Source organism: Rhincodon typus, chromosome 17 (genome assembly GCF_021869965.1).
Source record: "Rhincodon typus isolate 14 chromosome 17, sRhiTyp1.1, whole genome shotgun sequence".
Taxonomy (NCBI): Eukaryota; Metazoa; Chordata; class Chondrichthyes; order Orectolobiformes; family Rhincodontidae; genus Rhincodon; species Rhincodon typus.
Genome location: NC_063348.1, coordinates 22,097,126 through 22,114,471, shown reverse-complemented (window position 1 = coordinate 22,114,471; position 17,346 = coordinate 22,097,126). Strand labels below are relative to the sequence as shown.

At 41.4% G+C, this 17,346-nt stretch overlaps 1 protein-coding gene across 3 annotated transcripts in view; it reads right to left on the bottom strand.

Moving 5' to 3' along the window:
- LOC109925366 (cytosolic 5'-nucleotidase 1A-like) overlaps window positions 1-17,346 on the bottom strand; it is a 78,351-nt gene that overhangs the window by 19,416 nt on the left and 41,589 nt on the right. For all 3 annotated transcript variants that reach the window (XM_048607156.1, XM_048607155.1, XM_048607157.1), the window contains exons 3-4: window positions 5,497-5,664; window positions 4,928-5,057 (exon numbers count right to left, since the gene is read on the bottom strand). In XM_048607156.1, the coding sequence (XP_048463113.1) occupies window positions 4,928-5,057; window positions 5,497-5,664 (298 nt within the window). The remainder of the gene's footprint in view (window positions 1-4,927; window positions 5,058-5,496; window positions 5,665-17,346) is intronic.

Sequence of the window (17,346 nt, the reverse complement as noted above, 5' to 3'; positions counted from 1 at the left end):
TTTCGACCACTGTGGAGGGGAAGTTGCGGTCCTTGAAAAATGAGGACCTCTGGGATGTCCGGGAGTGGAATGCCTCTCTCAGGAGCAGATGCGGCGGAGGCGAAGGAATTGGGAATAGGGGATGGCCTTTTTGCAGGAAGGTCGGTGAGAGGAGGTGTATTCTAGGTAGCTGTGGGAGTCAGTGGGCTTGAAATGGATATCGGTTTCCAGGTGGATGCCAGAGATGGAGACGGAGAGGTCCAGGAAGGAGAGAGAGGTATCAGAGATGGTCCAGGTGAACTTAAGGTTGGGGTGGAAGGTGTTAGTGAAGTGGATGAACTGTTCGAGCTCCTCGTGGGAGCACGAGGCGGCGCCGATACAGTCATCGATGTAATGGAGGAAGAGGTGGGGGATAGGGCCAGTGTAGCTTTGGAAGAGGGATTGTTCCACGTATCCTACAATGCAGAATAACACCAACAGCGTGGTCTCACTAATGCATTGTATAATTGAAGCATAACCTCTTTTCTATTCAGTTGCCCTCTCAATAAATGATAACATGCTAATAACTTTCTTATTTATTTACTGTACCGACTAACCTTATGTGATTTGTGCACTAAGACACCTAGATCTGCGTCTTAGAGTTCTGCAATCTTTCACCATTTAGTTAATGTGTTCTTTTTCATTCTAGCTGCCAAAGTGAAAAATTTCACATTTTCTTACATTACACGCTATTTGCCCACTCAATGAACCTATCTCTAAACTATGTGTTTTTCTTCTGGAAGCAAAGAAAAATCCTGATTCTTCTGTCTGAAAGCAAGCTAATGCTCTTCAATGTTTACACTCTGTTTATAAAACTGTCCCACTGCAAATAAATTCCCATTGTCACTTCAGGGACTGTCTCTCATACTGGTTCAAAAAAAAAATCATGGCTTGACAATACTGACAAGTTTCTCGTTTATACACAGACTAACGCCCACATGGTGCTATTTCTAAATCTAAACTCTAAAATAAATTATATCAAAATGTGTATCAATCACACACATTACATCATAATGCACAAGTGTACAGCATTAGTGTTCAAAAACTCTTCAGTCGAGAGCATATTATATCCATGTTTTAACGTTTTCACCTATGTGTGATTTTTATTTATATCCTACAAAGAGGCAGGCATAGCATGGGCCCATGCGGGTACCCATGGCCAACCCCTTTGTCTGTAGGAAGTGGGTGGAATTGAAAGAGAAGTTGTTGAGGGTGAGGACGAGTTCGGCTAAGTGGAGGGGGACTGGTCGGGCCTGCGGGACAGGAAGAAGTGGAGAGCCTTTAGGCCATCTGCATGGGGAATGCAGGTGTATAGGGACTGGACGTCCATGGTAAAGATGAGGTGTTGGGGACCGGAGAATTGGAAGTTTTGGAGGAGGTGGAGGGTGTGGGTGGTGTCACGGACGTAGGTAGGGAGTTCCTGGACCAAGGGAGAGAAAATGGAGTCGAGATAGGTGGAGATAAGTTCAGTGGGGCAGGAGCAGGCGGAGACAATGGGTCGACCAGGGCAGTCAGGTTTGTGGATTTTGGGAAGGAGATGGAAATGGGCGGTGCGTGGTTGGGGAACGATGAGGTTAGAGGCTGTGGGTGGGAGGTCACCTGAAGTGATGAGGTTGTGGATGGTTTGGGAGATGATGGTTTGGTGGTTGGGGGTGGGATCATGATCAAGGGGGCAGTAGGAGGAGGTGTCGGACAGTTGGTGTCTGGCCTCGGCGATGTAGAGGTCAGTGCGCCATACTACAACTGCGCCTCCCTTGTCCCCAGGGTTTATGGTGAAGTTGGGATTGGAGCGGAGGGTTGCACGTTCTGTGGGGGAGAGGTTGGAGTGGGTAAGAGGGGTGGAGAGGTTGAGGCGATCGATGTCTCGACGGCAGTTCGAGATGAAGAGGTCGTGGGAGGGTAGGAGGCCTTGGGTTGTTGTCCAGGAGGAGGGGGTGTGTTGGAGGCGGGAGAAGGGGTCAGTAGAGGGATGGTTAGGCTCACGGTTAAAGAAGTAAGCGTGGAGGCGGAGGCGGCGGAAAAACTGCTCAATGTCCAAACGTGAGTTGTATTCGTCAATGTTCGGTTGGAGGGGGACAAAGGTGAGTCCTTTACTGAGGACTGACCGTTTGTCCTCAGTGAGGGGGAGGTCTGGGGGGATGGTGAAGACTCAGCAGGGCTGGGTGCTACAGTCTCCTCTGGAGCTGCTGGCTGTGGAGCTGGTGGGCGGAGCGAAGTTGGCGGTGGGCGGAGCGACGTCGGCTGGTAAATCTTGGATGTTGGTGGCAGTGGCGTCCTCAATGTCTGTGTTGGCCTCGGAAACGGAGGCGGTGGCATCAGCAGCAGTGTTGATGACATTGGCTGTACCAGAAGTGGCGTACCGGGCGGCGGCAGATGTGACGTCATCCGTGGAAACCATTGGTGCTCTGAAGGTGGCCACATGGCCAATGGCGGCGGGCACATGGTGGGGAAGGTCCTGGGTAGGATGGCAGGCACCAGTAAGTTTAAAGTACTTTTGGTTTTTAGTGTCCAACAAAGCCAAGTAGAATCGTGATTTCAGGTTGTGGATCCTACGAAGAATAAAAAACAGGAGAGGTCCTTTGCAGGTCTAGGAGAGGGAGGCTCTGAGCTGGGGTAGGCTTAATTGTAGTATCTGGAGATGCTGGCGCATTGCAACGAGTGTGTATTTCAGGAGTCGCAGGGAGAAACGCTTCTGTAGGATATCAATGTTCTGAATGTAGCGGTGGTCGCGGTTGGGGCCAAATTGGGAAGGCTTAAATGTAGACTGTAGTCCGTTGGGGATGATCCAGTTCCGTAGGCAGGTACTCAGAAAGGTAACGTGGCTGTAGTACCTGGTTTGCTTTAGGACGTGGTCGAGCAGTTTCAGGGCCGAAGAGATTACAAGAGGGTTGCAGTGGGAGAGGGATACACTGAGGTTTTTCCGGAGGGAGGAGGGTAACTTCTTTAAGGTGGGCATCCTTAGAAGAGACTTCGCAGTGGGGTTAAAATTGTTACAGAGATTGTAGGAACTGCCGATGCCGGAGAGATGCCGATAATTTCCTGCATTCTGCCTCCATCCCTTCTTGAACAGAAAGAAACACTATTTGCTACTATTTTCCAAACTGTTGGAACCCTTCTTGAATGTAACAAATTCACCAAAAACATCTAATACTCCATTCCTGTTTCCTTCAAAACTCTAGAATGAAGTCCATCAGGACCTGGAGGCTTATCAACCCATAGTTCCATCAGTTTGCTCAGTACCATTTCCCTACTGATTATAATTTTACCAAGTTCATCTTTTCCTTCAATCCCCTGATTTACTGGGATATATTTTGCATCCTCTTTAGAGAAGTCAAAGTAAAGTATTTATTCAATACATCCATTGTTTCTTTATTATCTACTATTCTCATCCTCTAAAAGGCCAACAGTCCTTACTTATTCCTTCCTTTGTTAGATATCTATAAGTACTTTTGCTAACTATTTTTACATTTCCAGCTAGCCTCCTCTCATGCTCTAAATTATTGTCCCGATCAAAGTTTAAGTCATTTTCTGTCATTCTTTGTATTCTAACCAATCATCTGACCCGCCCCTCATCCTTGAGCAAATTATATGCTTTTACCTCAAGTCTGATGTTTTCCATAACTTCTGTAGTTAACCACAGACGAATTCTCCTTTATAGTAGGAATGTACTTTTTCCGATAATTCTGAAGTACTCATTTAAATGTCTGCGACTGTTTCTCATCTGATCTATCTCCTAGCCTAATATCCGAATTCACTTCAACTGCTCAGCTTTCAAGCTCAGATAATTGTCCTTATTTAAGTTTTAAATACTAGTCTTAGATCCACTTTTCTCCCTTTCAAACTGGATGCAAAACATATTAGAGCTGCTGGTACCTAGAGATGCCACCATTCTGAGGTCATTAATTAATCCTGTCACATTATATAATGCCAAGTGTAGTATAGTCTCTTGTCTGGCTGCTCCAAGCAACTATCTTGAAAACATTCTATGAACTCTTCATCCAGGCTTCTACTGCCAATCAGAATTTTCCAGTTTATAGTTTGGTTAAAATTAGCCATGATTATTGCCATTGGTTATCAGTATTATTAAAAACAATGCATAACTTTAAGTTTCATTTATATTTTATGTGCAAGGGGAGGACAATATGATTTTTAGCTTCATTGTTTAAGAATTATTTTGGGCTTCCTGCCAAGAAGTTTGAAGGTCTATTTTGTTTACATGTATTTAATGAAGCTTTACAACCTTGACTTGAAGAGCTGGGGAGGCTAATAGATCACTGCATTTAAAAAAACTGTTACTGAAATAAAACAAAATAACTGTCAATGCTCGAAATCTGAAACAGAAATTACTGGAGAAACTCAGTAGGTCTGGCAACATCTAGTGATACAGAAAATAGCAGAACAATTGAAAAAGTATAGCAGTCTTCATGTGGGTATGCTAGAAAGCGATGCCACATTACATAATACCAAGTTAAATACAACCTGCTCTCTAGTCTGTTCCCAGAACGTGCCATTCTTACAGATTACGCTTGAAAGCATTTTACTAATTCCTGTGGGTGAACTTAGTCCTATAGGTCAAAGTTTAAAAATAAGGTGTTTTGCATTTAAGGCAGAGATGAGAAGAATTTTTTTCTCACAAGATGTTGAGAGTCTTTGGAATACTCTTTCTCAAAAGACAGTGGAAGGAGAATTTTTGAATATTTTTAAGCCAGAGGTTAATAGATTCTTTATAAGTTGGTGTTTGAAAAGTTATTGGGAGTTAGCAGGAATGTGGAGTAATAAGATGAGCCACAATTGTATGGAATGATGGAGTAAGCTCAAGGGGCCAGATGGCCTACTCCTGCTCCTAACCCATATGTTTAAAGCATGCAAGAATGAAAGCAAATATGATCCATCGTATGTTCCAACTCACCATAATGATTTACACTATTAATGATCCTCACCCCACCTTCAGCACTGTGAGTTGACAGAAGAATAATTTCAAAGAGTTGCTTTTCATCAGGATTTCTTGCCAATAACTTGTTATTTACCATTTGAATCGCCTGAAAGATGCAATAAAGGAAATTAAAATGTACTATAAGGGCTAAGGAGGAGAGAAGTGATTACTCATCCATAAATTATTGTTGCCATTCAACAAATACACAGATAGTTTTGAAGTATGAAGATAAAAGTATTGTGAGCATATATAATGGCTTTTCACATAAGGGCAATTCAAATTGTTTCACAAACTGAAGTGATCCGAGTGGTCTGCAACATGTAATGCATAAATTGGGATGGGTAAGAATCAATTGAGGGTACACGAAACTGAATGGCAATGATGTGTTGAAGAATCGTAAAAATTAAGAGCTTTTAAATTAATTTCACATCTCAAAACGCAACAGTAAAATATTGCCAATATGCCTTTTGAATTGCCTGAATGCAAGGCTGTGAATAGTTCACAGAATGGCTGGAGACAGACCCAGGGCTTAGTTTGCAATTTACCTTGACAAATGGGGCAACAATGCCCTCCTTTAGTGGTATGTTTTCATTGGTGATCTGATGGTTCACATACTCTTCTTTTCCTTCTGTCAAGAACAACTCATGCTCTTCTTCCATATCAAAGAGAGCCCGGGCTGAGATAGCAATTGACACGGCCTCTTTTGGGTCTTTCTGCATCAAAAAGGTGGAAAGGAGAGAAAATGGCTATTGTAACGCAGGATAATATATACCTCATTCATATCTCAGCAGTGGTAATGGAGAGGATTCAGGTTACAAATTGTTAAATCTTGCTTCCATTATTACTCCACAATGATTTCCTTCTTATTTGCTTGTTCACTGGAAATGTGGATGTTGCTGGATAGGCCACTACTTATTGGCTATCCACATTTACCACACGAACAGAGGAGCTAGCTAGTGCCATTACTGAGAATAATTAAGAGTCTACCGTATTGCTGGAGTTACATATAGGCCAGAACAGATAAGGACAGCAGATTTCCTTCCCTAAAAGACATTAGGGAATCAGATGTGGTTGTATGACCATCAGCATTTGTTGCAATGGTCACTATTAGGCTTACTTTTTAAGTCCAGATTTTTAGTGAATTCATATTTCATGATTTGCCTGTGATGCTATGGAACTGGAATACTTTTGCACAATAAATTTTGAATGTGCTACCCAATAGCTTTGGGGTGCTGTACATCATAGGACTAGGATCTTTTAATGCTCATGTCTATCACTGATCAACTTGTTCAAGAGGATAATCCTAAACTCTAACAACCTATAATAGATTGTGATCAGGGCATGGAATTCCATATAACAGGTCATCCTGAAATAAGATTTGTTTTCCAGAAAAATAACGAATGGAGGCAAATCATTTCTTAGAAAAGAAGGAAATAAAGACATGATGAAAACAACTGTGCAATGAAAAACTACAGCCTCAACAGTATGACTAACTCTTTGGATTCCAGGAGAACTTTATTTCTAAAAGCAGTAACAAAAACAGAAGTTGCTGGAAACGCTCAGCAGGTCAGGCAGCATCTGTGAAGAAAAAAATCAGAGTTAACGTTTTGGGTCCGGTGACCCCGAAACGTCAGCCTTCCTGCTCCTCTGATGCTGCTTGGCCTGCTGTGTTCATCCAGCTCTACACCTTGTTATCGCAGATTCTCCAGCATCTGCAGTTCCTACTATCTCTGACCCTTACGTTAACTCTATTTCTTTCTTCACAGACGCTGCCAGACCTGCTCAGCTTTTCCAGCAACTTCTGTTTTTGCTCCTGATTACAGCATCCGCAGTTCTTTTGGTTTTTATTTTCTAAAAGCAGTACCTCGATTTACTTCAATGGGCAAAGGCAGGATAAGGAATTTCACTGAATCCCAGTTCTAATACCATCCTGTTAAGTAGTCACTCAATGTTGAAGTTCTCATCCTTGCATTCAATTTTTCTAGGGCCTCACCCCTCTCTCTCTCTGTCAATGTCTCCAGCCCTAATGCCCATTAAGATACCTTTCAACAGTAAGTGGCTGGCAGCACCCAGCTATCTCCCTTTTTTTCCCCTGGAGTGCAGGGGTGTTTTAATGTCTGTATTCAAAATTGTGATCTTCGTAGCATGCTAGCTCACACACCATGAAGTCAGGCTACCGACACATATAATCCTAGGTTGAAGTTCACTTTTGACCTCTGCCTTGTTTGCATTGTTGAAAGAGAAAACACAAATATGTGTCTTCCTCAAACTGCTGTCATTTTTTTTACCATCATGTTCACAGTGTGAGAAATTCACAGGGGACTCCAGATCAGATTATAGGTGCATTTCACCCTTAGCAGGGTCCAACACCTGCAGATGTGACATTCCAGAATTCTCTCTCCAGACAGCCACTGGATTTATATCGGTAGTAATTTTGGCTCTTTTAGTCCTCTATTAAAAAGCACATATTAGAATTTAAAAGTTTGATATGTGCATTTGTGATGCATGGTCATGAAACATTCAAACAATCTTGATTTAAGAATTCTCATCCTTGTTTTCAAATCCCTGCATGGTCTTGCCCTAATTTTCTCTGTAATTCCCAGCAGCCATTCAACTGTTAAAGTTATCTGTACTCCTAAGATCCTGGTTCATGCACATTCCAATTTGAATTTTTTCATACTGGTGGCCATTGCCTTGGTTTCCAAGCTCTGGAATTCGTTACCTTCACCACTCTAATTCTCTACCTTGTGTTCCTTCTTTAAGGCATTCCAAAAACCACACCTTTTTACGCTAATACTTTTATACAGCCGCGCACAGTCACATGGCTACGGAATAGCAAGAAACAAACTTTCAGATATGATAATGGCTGATATTCACAACCACCCAGTCCACAAGTCAAAAGGAAAGTGAAGTTTCAAAATTACATAAAATGACGCAGATGTGTTATATTAAACTGAAGACAGGCACTGGAGTAAAATAAGGCGTCTATTGTATGTCTTGAAAGAGGTAAATTTTCAATATGTAAATTCCAATATTTTATTTGAGATTTAAGCCTTATGTGCAAGAATAAGACACCTGTGTTTATTAATCTTATCACTTGGTCCAGGACAGGGCTGCCAAGTTTGGAATACCTAAAACACTGAAGCTTTCATTTTCCCACAGATTGAAACTGCATTTCAGTGAACAAAGGTGCGATGTGGTTTACTTTTCCAACAGACAAATTGTACACATCAAAGCCTGTGCCAAATGGTGGTTACAGAACAAACAGCAAGCTGAGAATGACCGAGATCACAGCATGGTTAAAAAATTGCAGAACTGCAGAAATTAATGTGCACATTGTTAAAAGACCTCAGGGTTTGCAACAAAACCAGCATAGCTACTGACTACCAAGAAAGGAAGACATGAAATTCAATAAGTAATTTGAAACTTAGATTTCCTAACCATAAAGTTACATTTATACAAACTAAGAGGCTGGAAATAAAATAAACCAACTTCTGGGACGACGATCTTTCCACCTCAAGGGGAAGATCTGAAATATTTGACAGAACTGCTGAACTTACAGTGTGTTTTTGGAATTTCTGCTTTTGTTTGTTAATAATCTCATAAAAACACTGATAATTAATACACAACCTACTGATCTTTTGCAAAATTCCAGACTTTAAATCTACAATGGGCTAGCTACACCATAAATTTGCAGATAATACAAAAATTGATGCAGTGCCAATTAATGAAAAGGATAGCCTTAGATTACAGGAGGATATTGACAGCAGTGGCAAATGGAATACAATCTGGATAAATGTGACGTGATGCACTTGGGCAGCACAAACATGGCAAGAGAATACATAATGAATGATAGGATCCCGGGAAGAACTGAGGATCAGAGGGACATTAGTGCGCATGTACACTGCAACTGTATAAAATGTTGGTTAGGCCACAGCTGGAAAATTGTGTGTAGTTTCTGAATCCACATTATAGGAGAGATGTGGTAGCACTGGAGAAGATGCAGAAGAGATTTACCAAGATGTTGCCTGGACTGGAAAGCTCCAATTATTAAGATAGACTGGACAGACTGGAGTAGTTTTCCTTGGATCAGAGAAAACTAAAGGGGACATGATTGAGAAGTATAAATTTATGAGAGACATAAACAGGACAGATGGGAGGAAACCATTCCCCTTGGTGGAGGGATCAATAACCAACAGGCACAGATTTAAGGGATGGGGCAGGAGGTTTAGAGGGGATATAAGGAAGGTTTTTTCATGCAGAGAGTGGTGGGAATCTGGAATTCCATTCCTCTAAAGGTGGTAGACACAGAACTCCTCATAACATTTGGGAAGCATTTAGATATGCACTTGTGATGCCAAGTCTTACAAAGCTATGGGCCAAATACTGGAAAATGGGATTAGAATAGTTAGGTGGTTGCTTATGACTGATCTGGACACAATGGGCTGATGGCCTTTTTCTGTGCTGTACATCACTATGACTCTATTTGAGGCCAACCTAGTGCTCCTACGCTAACCTCCTCATCATGTTTTCGTGTGGTTATCATGCGATCATGACAGCAATGACATAGCTTCCAATAAAAGCATAATACTGCAGGTGCTGGAAATTTGAATAAACACAGAAAGCTCTGGAAAAGGAATGCCTCATCACTGAAATTTTATATCAGCATAAATCAGGTATGGGGAAGAGCGGAAAGGAACTGAAATTTACATTTTCATATTCATGTCAGCCAAAAGTATTTCCTATAAGAACTTTCTGGGTGGGAGTGAGGCAGAATGTTATAGTAGTTTGTATAAAAAAGATTGCATACCCTCCCAGTGCATGGGTTATGTCCCATTTGTGCTAAAATATTGACCATTGAATTTTGAATTTCATCATAATTTTAAAACCAGTGACTCTCATGGGTTAAATTTGCTTTAAAAAGGAAAATACACCAAATTAAAATGACCATATCAATCAGCTGACCATAAAGGTTAGCCAAGATTCATGAAACCAACGAGAAATAAACAAAAATTAATTGAACTGTCATTAATATATTTATCAAAAGACACTGAAACTAGCGAAACTGGTCGGGTATAAAGAACCCTCACCTCCTGATAACCTATAAGTTTCATGTTTTAGAGACGAAAGACATCATCTGTCATTCTCCAAGTTGAAAGCAATGAGCCCAAACATTGAGATACATAAAACAGCTGTGTTTCAAGAAGCTGCTTTTGGCAGAGCAGAAATGATGGATTTGTGACAGCAAAACTGGAGAAAGCTCGCTATCTCTCTCTGCTTCTCAAAGGATAAAGCATAAGGTGACAACACAAATTACAGAAAATCATTCAAACACCAAGAATTTAAAGAGAACTACAATTCATTACTGCTGAAGATACAAGACATAAATTAAAGAGCTATGGTTATAGATTAAAATCTTTAACAAAAACACCTTAAGGACTTTAAACGGCAAAGTCATTTCATCTTCCTTTTGTATTCAATACCAACTCTATTTAATTTTGTACTTATGTAAATATACTTTGCATCTTTATTACTTTTCTTAGAGATGCAGATACTAAAATTGCTCTTTCTTTCACTCAAGGAAACCATGAAGTTGGCCTCATATAATACTTTATACATCGGATAACTACCTTTTCTTTCATTAGAAACATGCAGAGCTTTATTGTTAAAATGAACACAGATCTTTGTTGCAGCCAACTGGGTAATTTGAAAAGAGCCTACTACCCTCTCCTCATCTGGTTGGAACATATAACACCGTACATATATAACACAGATTGTTTCACTTTATAATGGATGTTCAGTGAACGACCATGGCCACTCTTAGTCAAGGGAGGGGAGTGCACATGGAGGGTGGTGGTTATTAAGGCACGAGATTCCACGTTAGGTGTATGGTCCTGTCACCTTAATAGCACGTCATTTGGAATCAGTCTGATTTTGTGGCTTGAGAGAATGAGACGCTACACTGAAGGAAGGAGCTTATATTTTCTGACATAATCCAACCCAATGTTCAGATTATCAAACATTGCAAGCATTTTGATCACATTCAGTAAGGGCTGCAGGTATGCCAATGTTGCTTAATTTCACTACAAGGAGCAACATGTTAGCACCCAAGCAGAACATCCCTGATACATGGACGCAACCTTTGCTCAACCTCGCCATATTAGATACAACACTCTTTTTTTATTCATTCATGGGATGTGGGTATCGCTGGCTGGCCAGCACTTATTGCCTGTCCCTAGTTGCCCTTGAAAAGGTGGTGGTGAGCTGTCTTCTTGAACCATTGCAGTCCACCTGCTGTGGATTAAACCACACCACCCCCACCCACCCCCCCTCCCAACAAATGCTGTTAGGGACAGAATTCCAGGATATTGACCAAACAAAAGTGAAGGAATGGCGATGTATTTCCAAATCAGGATGGTGAGTGGCTTGGAGGGGAACTTGCAGATGGTGGTGTATCCATGTATCTGCTACCTTAGTCCTTCTAGATGGAAGTGGTCATGGGTTTGAAAGGTGCTGTATGAGGGTCTTTCGTGAATTTTTGCCGTGCATATTGTAGATAGTATACACTGCTGCTACTGATCATTGGTGGTGGAAGGAATGAATGTTTGTGGATGAGGTGCTGATCAAGCAGACTGCTTTGTCCTGGATGGTGTCAAGTATCTTGAGTGTTGTTGGAGCTGCACCCACCAAGGCAAGCGGGGAGTATTCCATCACACTCCTGACTTGTGACATATAGATGATGGACAGACTTTGGGGAGTCAGGAAGGGAGTTATTCACTGCAGTATTCCTCGCCTCTAACCTGCTCTTGTAGCCACTGTGTTTGTGTCAAGTCCATTTGAGTTTCGAGTCAATAGTAACCCCCAGGATATTGATAGTGGGGGATTTAGCGGCAAAAACACCATTGAATATCATGAGGCAGTTGTTTGATTGTCTCCTATTGGTGATGGTCATTGCCTGGCATTTGTGAGGCACAAATGTTACTTGCCTCTTGTCAGCCCAAGTCTGGATTTGTCCAGACTTTGTTGCATTTGAACATGGATTCCTTCAGTATCTGAAGGATCGTGAATGTATAGATAAGTTAATAGCAAGGGTCTTTTCCCTAGGGTGGGTGAGTTCAAAACTAGGGTCCTATTTTAAGCTGAGTGGAGAAAGATTTTAAAAAGACATGAGGGGCAATGTTTTTTACACACAGAGTGGTTCGTGTGTGGAATGAACTGCCAGATGAAGTGGTTGATTCAGATACTGTTACAAAATTTAAAAATCATTTGGATAAGTACATGAATAGGAAATAGGTTTAGAAGGATATGGGCCAAACACAGGCACGTGGGTCTGGTTAAGTTTAGGAACATAGTCAAGTGGACTAGTTGGATGGAAGGGTCTGTTTCCATGCTGCATGACTCTATAAATAAATCATTTATTCATTCAAGAAGGGTGAGATGGATCATATACTCAGCACTTCTGGCTGATGATGCTGTGAATGCTTCAGATTTATCTTTTGCACTGATGTGCTATGCTCTTCCATCACTGAGGATGGGAATATTTGTGGATCCTCCTCCTCCGGCAAGTTAGTTATTTAACTGTCCACCACCATTCATGACTGGAAGTGGCAGGACTGCAGAGCTTAGATCTGATCTGTTCATTATGGAATCACTCAGCTCTGTCTATCACTTGCTGCTTTTGCTGTTTGGCACTCAATAGTCATGTTTGGAAGTTTCACCAGCTTGACACCTCATTTTTAGTTATGCCTGGTCCTTCCTTCATTCTACTGAACCAGGACTGATTCCCTAGCTTGGTAATAATGCTTGACTGGGGGCTATGGTGGGCAATGAGATTGCAGATTGTGCTGGAGTACAATTCTAGTGCTGTTGATGGCCCACAGTACCTCATGGATGTCCAGTCTTGAGTTGCTAGATCTGTTCAACGTCTGTCCCAGTTAGCATGATGATAATGCCACACAACACATTGGAGCTTATTTTCAAAGTGAAGTGAAGGTGGAATTTCGTTCCAAAAGGCCTGTGCGGTGGTCACTCTTACTGATACTGTCAAGGACAGAGGCACCTGCAACCACCAGACTGATAAGGATGAGGTCAAGTATATTTTTCCCTCTTGTCGGTTCCCTCACCGTCTGCTGCAGACACAGTCTAGTAGCTATGTCCTTTAGGATCTGACCAGCTCGATCAGTAATTTTGTTGCCAAGCCACTCTTTTTGGTGGTGGACATTGAAATCCCCAACCCAGAATATATTTTGCACCCTTGCCACTCTCAGTGTTTTCTCTAAGTGTTGTGCAATATGGAGGGGCACCAATTCATCAACTCAGAGGGCAGTACATGGCAACGAGCAGGAGATTCCTTGCCCATGTTTAACTTGAAGCCACAAGACTTCATGGGATCTGGAGTCAATGTTGAGGACTCCAGGGCAACTCCCTCCTGGCTGTATACAACTGTGCCACCACTTCTGCTGGATCTGTCCTGCTGTTGGGACAGGACATATCCAGGGAAGGTGATGGTGGTGTCTGTGATATTGTCTGTAAGGTATGATTCCATGAGTATGACAATATCAGGTTGTTCCTTGACTAGTCTGTGAGACAGCTCTCCCAATTTTGGTACTAGACCCCAAACGTTAGTAAGGAGGATTTTTGCAGGGTCAACGGGGTTGTTTCTACCATTGTCTTCATGGTGCCTAGGTCACTATTGGGTGGTCTATCCCTTTTCATTTCTTTGAGACATCATAGCAATTGATAAAACCGAGTGGCTTGCTACACCATTTTAGAGGGCAATTGAAAGTCAACCACATGTAGGACAGCCGAGGTGAGGATGGAAAATTTCCTTCCCTGAAGGATATTAGTAAACCAGATGAATTTTTCTGACAATCTACAATGATTTCACGGTCACCAGCACATTCTTCATTCCAGATACATTTTATTGAATTCAAATTCCACCATCTGCCGTGGCAGGATTTGAACCCAGGTCCCCAGAACATTAGCTGAGTTCCTGGATTAATAGTCTAACTATAATATTCCTCAGTGATCACCTCTCCAAACACAGCAGTAGCCAAGTGGAAAGGGGGAAACATGAATTAACATTTTCCTCTTAGATCCTCCTCAAAATTAGGTCAGATTTTCAATACTCCCATATTTTAAAAGAAACAGGAGTTTCTTCAGTTCAAACTCTACTCATGCAGAAGCTCACACCAATCTATGCAATATAACTCTCCATATCAGCTCTATGCTTTGGGGTAGATGCAATCAGGTGGGTAGCTAGAACTAGAATGAAAACATAGAGTGGCACAGGAAGCTTGTGGCTAAGCAGGTTGCACAACAAACAGCACATAGCATTTTGTCTTTGCATTCATTTATCTTCACTTTTGCCTCTGTTAAGTACCATGGGACAGGACTCACATTAAAGGTGCTGTGTATTGTCATATTTTGTAAGTAATAACTTTTGTTCTGCCAAAGGATCTTTTGTTCATCACAATTTAGTCAAATTATCAATGAATAGCACTTAACAGCACTTCAGCTTCCAATACAGAGAGCTGAATAGGTTATTTTCTTCTGTCCCCTTCCTCCTGTGCATCTTCCATTATTAAGCACCACAGTAACAGAGTATTTACTCTACATGAGTGAGAACTTTGGGAATGAAAGACTCGATGATGCTGTACTCTTGTTTCTTACAAGAATATGAAATTGGCTACCTCAGTCCCAAATGCAACAAAAAATGGTAGACTACCTTGGTAGTTAGACATGTTCCATGTAAAAGAGGAAAAAGTACAATGAGATTCTCAGTACACTTATGGTTTTTTTTTTACTTAATTAGCTAGTTGTGTGAAGCACGCATTTGATAACATGTCCACATGATAGAAACTTGACCAATTGTTGACACAGCAACTTCTCTATTTTGCTTGTTAATCACGTACGGACTTGCAACATAATCATAGTTTTCAGATGACCAGCAAAATACTGACTATGCTTTATGTGGTCACACCATACAGCTGACGGTACTCGTGCTGCAAGAATTAGAGAGACTCAGGCTTACGTTTTTTTTTATTTTTTCACAAGACATGGGTGTCACTGGGCTAACATTAATTGCCCACCCCTAATTTCCTTGGAGAATCTCGTAGTGGTGAGCTGCCCTCTTGAGCCAATGCAGTCATTAGGATTAGGGACACCAGAGTGCTATATGAAGGGAGTTAAAGGATTTTGGCCCAGCCACATTAAAGAAATGGCAATATAGTTCCAAGTCAGGAGACTGTGGCGCTTGGAAGGAACTTGCAAGTGGTGGTATTCTTATGCACTTTCTGCCTTTGATTTTCTAGGTTGTAGAAGTCATTGATTTCACAAGTGCTGTCAAAGGAGCCTCGGAATTACTACTCTGCACCTTGTGATGATACACGCTCCTGTCACTGTATGTTGGTGGTGAAGAGAGTTAATGCTGAAGGTGGTGAATGGGATGTTTTGCCCTGGATGATGTCAAGCCTTCTGAGTGTTGTTGGAGCTGCACTCTTTCAAGCAAATAGAGTGTATCCCATCACACTCCTGACTTGTGCCTTGTAGTTGGTGGACAGGCACTTGGGAAACAGAAAGTGAGTTACTCACTACGTAATTCCTTGCCTGTCTTGTTGTAGCCACAGCATTTGTAGAACTGCTTCTGCCCAGCTTCTGGTCAATGGTAACCCCCAGGATGTTCACAGTAGGGGCTTCTGCACACAATGGAAAGCAAGAAGATGAAAGGGTTCAAAAAGTGATAGCTATATGAAGCAATGAGGATGAGAAAGGAATAGCAAAGCAAAGACAGTGACCAAGTACATTATCTCTTTCAAATATTGCTGTATTTTAGACACCAGATTCTTGTCCAAAATGCTGCTGATTCATAACTAGTGCTGAGTTTCAGAAAGTTGTTATGATCCTAATGAAAATGGGACTAGCACTAGTCAACTTCCATCATCAGGTTTTAGTAACTAAAATCCTATGGGCTTAAGCAACTTTTTTAAAAAAGGAGACAAATACCAACCAAAAATCACTGCTATGGGCACCTGACCACATGAGGCAGGTTTGTGAACCCAGTTTAGCATATAGAAAGCAAAACCAAAGTTGCTGGAAAAGCTCAGCAAGCCTGGCAGCATCTGTGAAGGAAAAAACAGAGTTAACGTTTCGGGTCCGGTGACCCTTCCTCAGAACTGCATATAGAAATCCTGTGTGGATTGAAAATAGCTTTGAAAACTTATATATGAAATGTAGTTTTATAAAATTCATTCTGATCATAGTCTCAAATTAATTAAAACATATAGAGTTTGTAATTGGTACTGGTGATCATTTTCTTAATTCCCTACGTTGTTAGCAGTTTTATGCATGAATTAACATTGAGACCTGTATGACGCTTAGGTTCTGACAGAGTCATACTGGACTCAAAATGTTAACTCGGTTGTTCTCTCCACAAATGCTGTCACATGTGCTGAGTTTCTCCAGCACTGTCAGCGTATGTTTCAGATTTCCAGCATCCACAGTATTTCAGTTCTATTATGTATAAGTTAATTTGTTCAACTTGGGTTCAAATCCCTGCTTTTCAACTGCTTTCATTTATTTTTGCCATAGAAGAAGCTGAGCCAACTAACAAGACAACACCAATATAAATTTCCCCTTTCAAACTGGTTGTTCCTCTTAGTAGAGTCAGTGAAATACACAAATGCTAAGGGGAAATAATGTGACCTTCCTATCAATTATCAGCTGGGAATATAGAATGGCTCATGGGGTTAACTAGGTTTTGTCTTTTCCTAAAGGTAAATGAGTCAAAGTGTAAACAAGCCTTTACACATGGTCTGCTGGTCTTTTTGGTTTCAATTCCTCTGTTTTTCCAAATTACACTGCTTCTTTAGGATTCCAACTGGGAAACTTTGTTTTTCTATCTCTCGGTCCCTAGGCCTGGGATGGAGATAGACTTTTGTATCACTCTCCTCTTATCCCACTTTGTCCTCAAAATATCTGTTTCCTGCTGTGCTCACTGCTCATCCAGAAATCCTGGAGTTACAACTGTGAATTTTCTCAAAATGTAAGATTGCCTTCCTCTCAAAAGATGGCAGCACATACCTACCTACAGGCGCATGTCCTCCATCTGAAAAGGAAATACTAAATCTTATACATTTAGTCTCTATGATTCAGAATTACTGCTGATGGAAGTGGTTTAACGTCACCTGGCTGTGACAATTTCCCTGCACAATTAGAGGCATATCTCCTCCCCTACCCACCCAAATGTCGGTAACAGATGAACAAATCTGTAATGAGATTGCACATGCACCTTGCTTAATTAACAGCATTGTGGTATTCTGTTTCTGGTTTCCATACACTATTTGACATTGGGGAGGGGAGAAGGACAGAGAAGCCTGCTTGAAGCAGAAATTAGT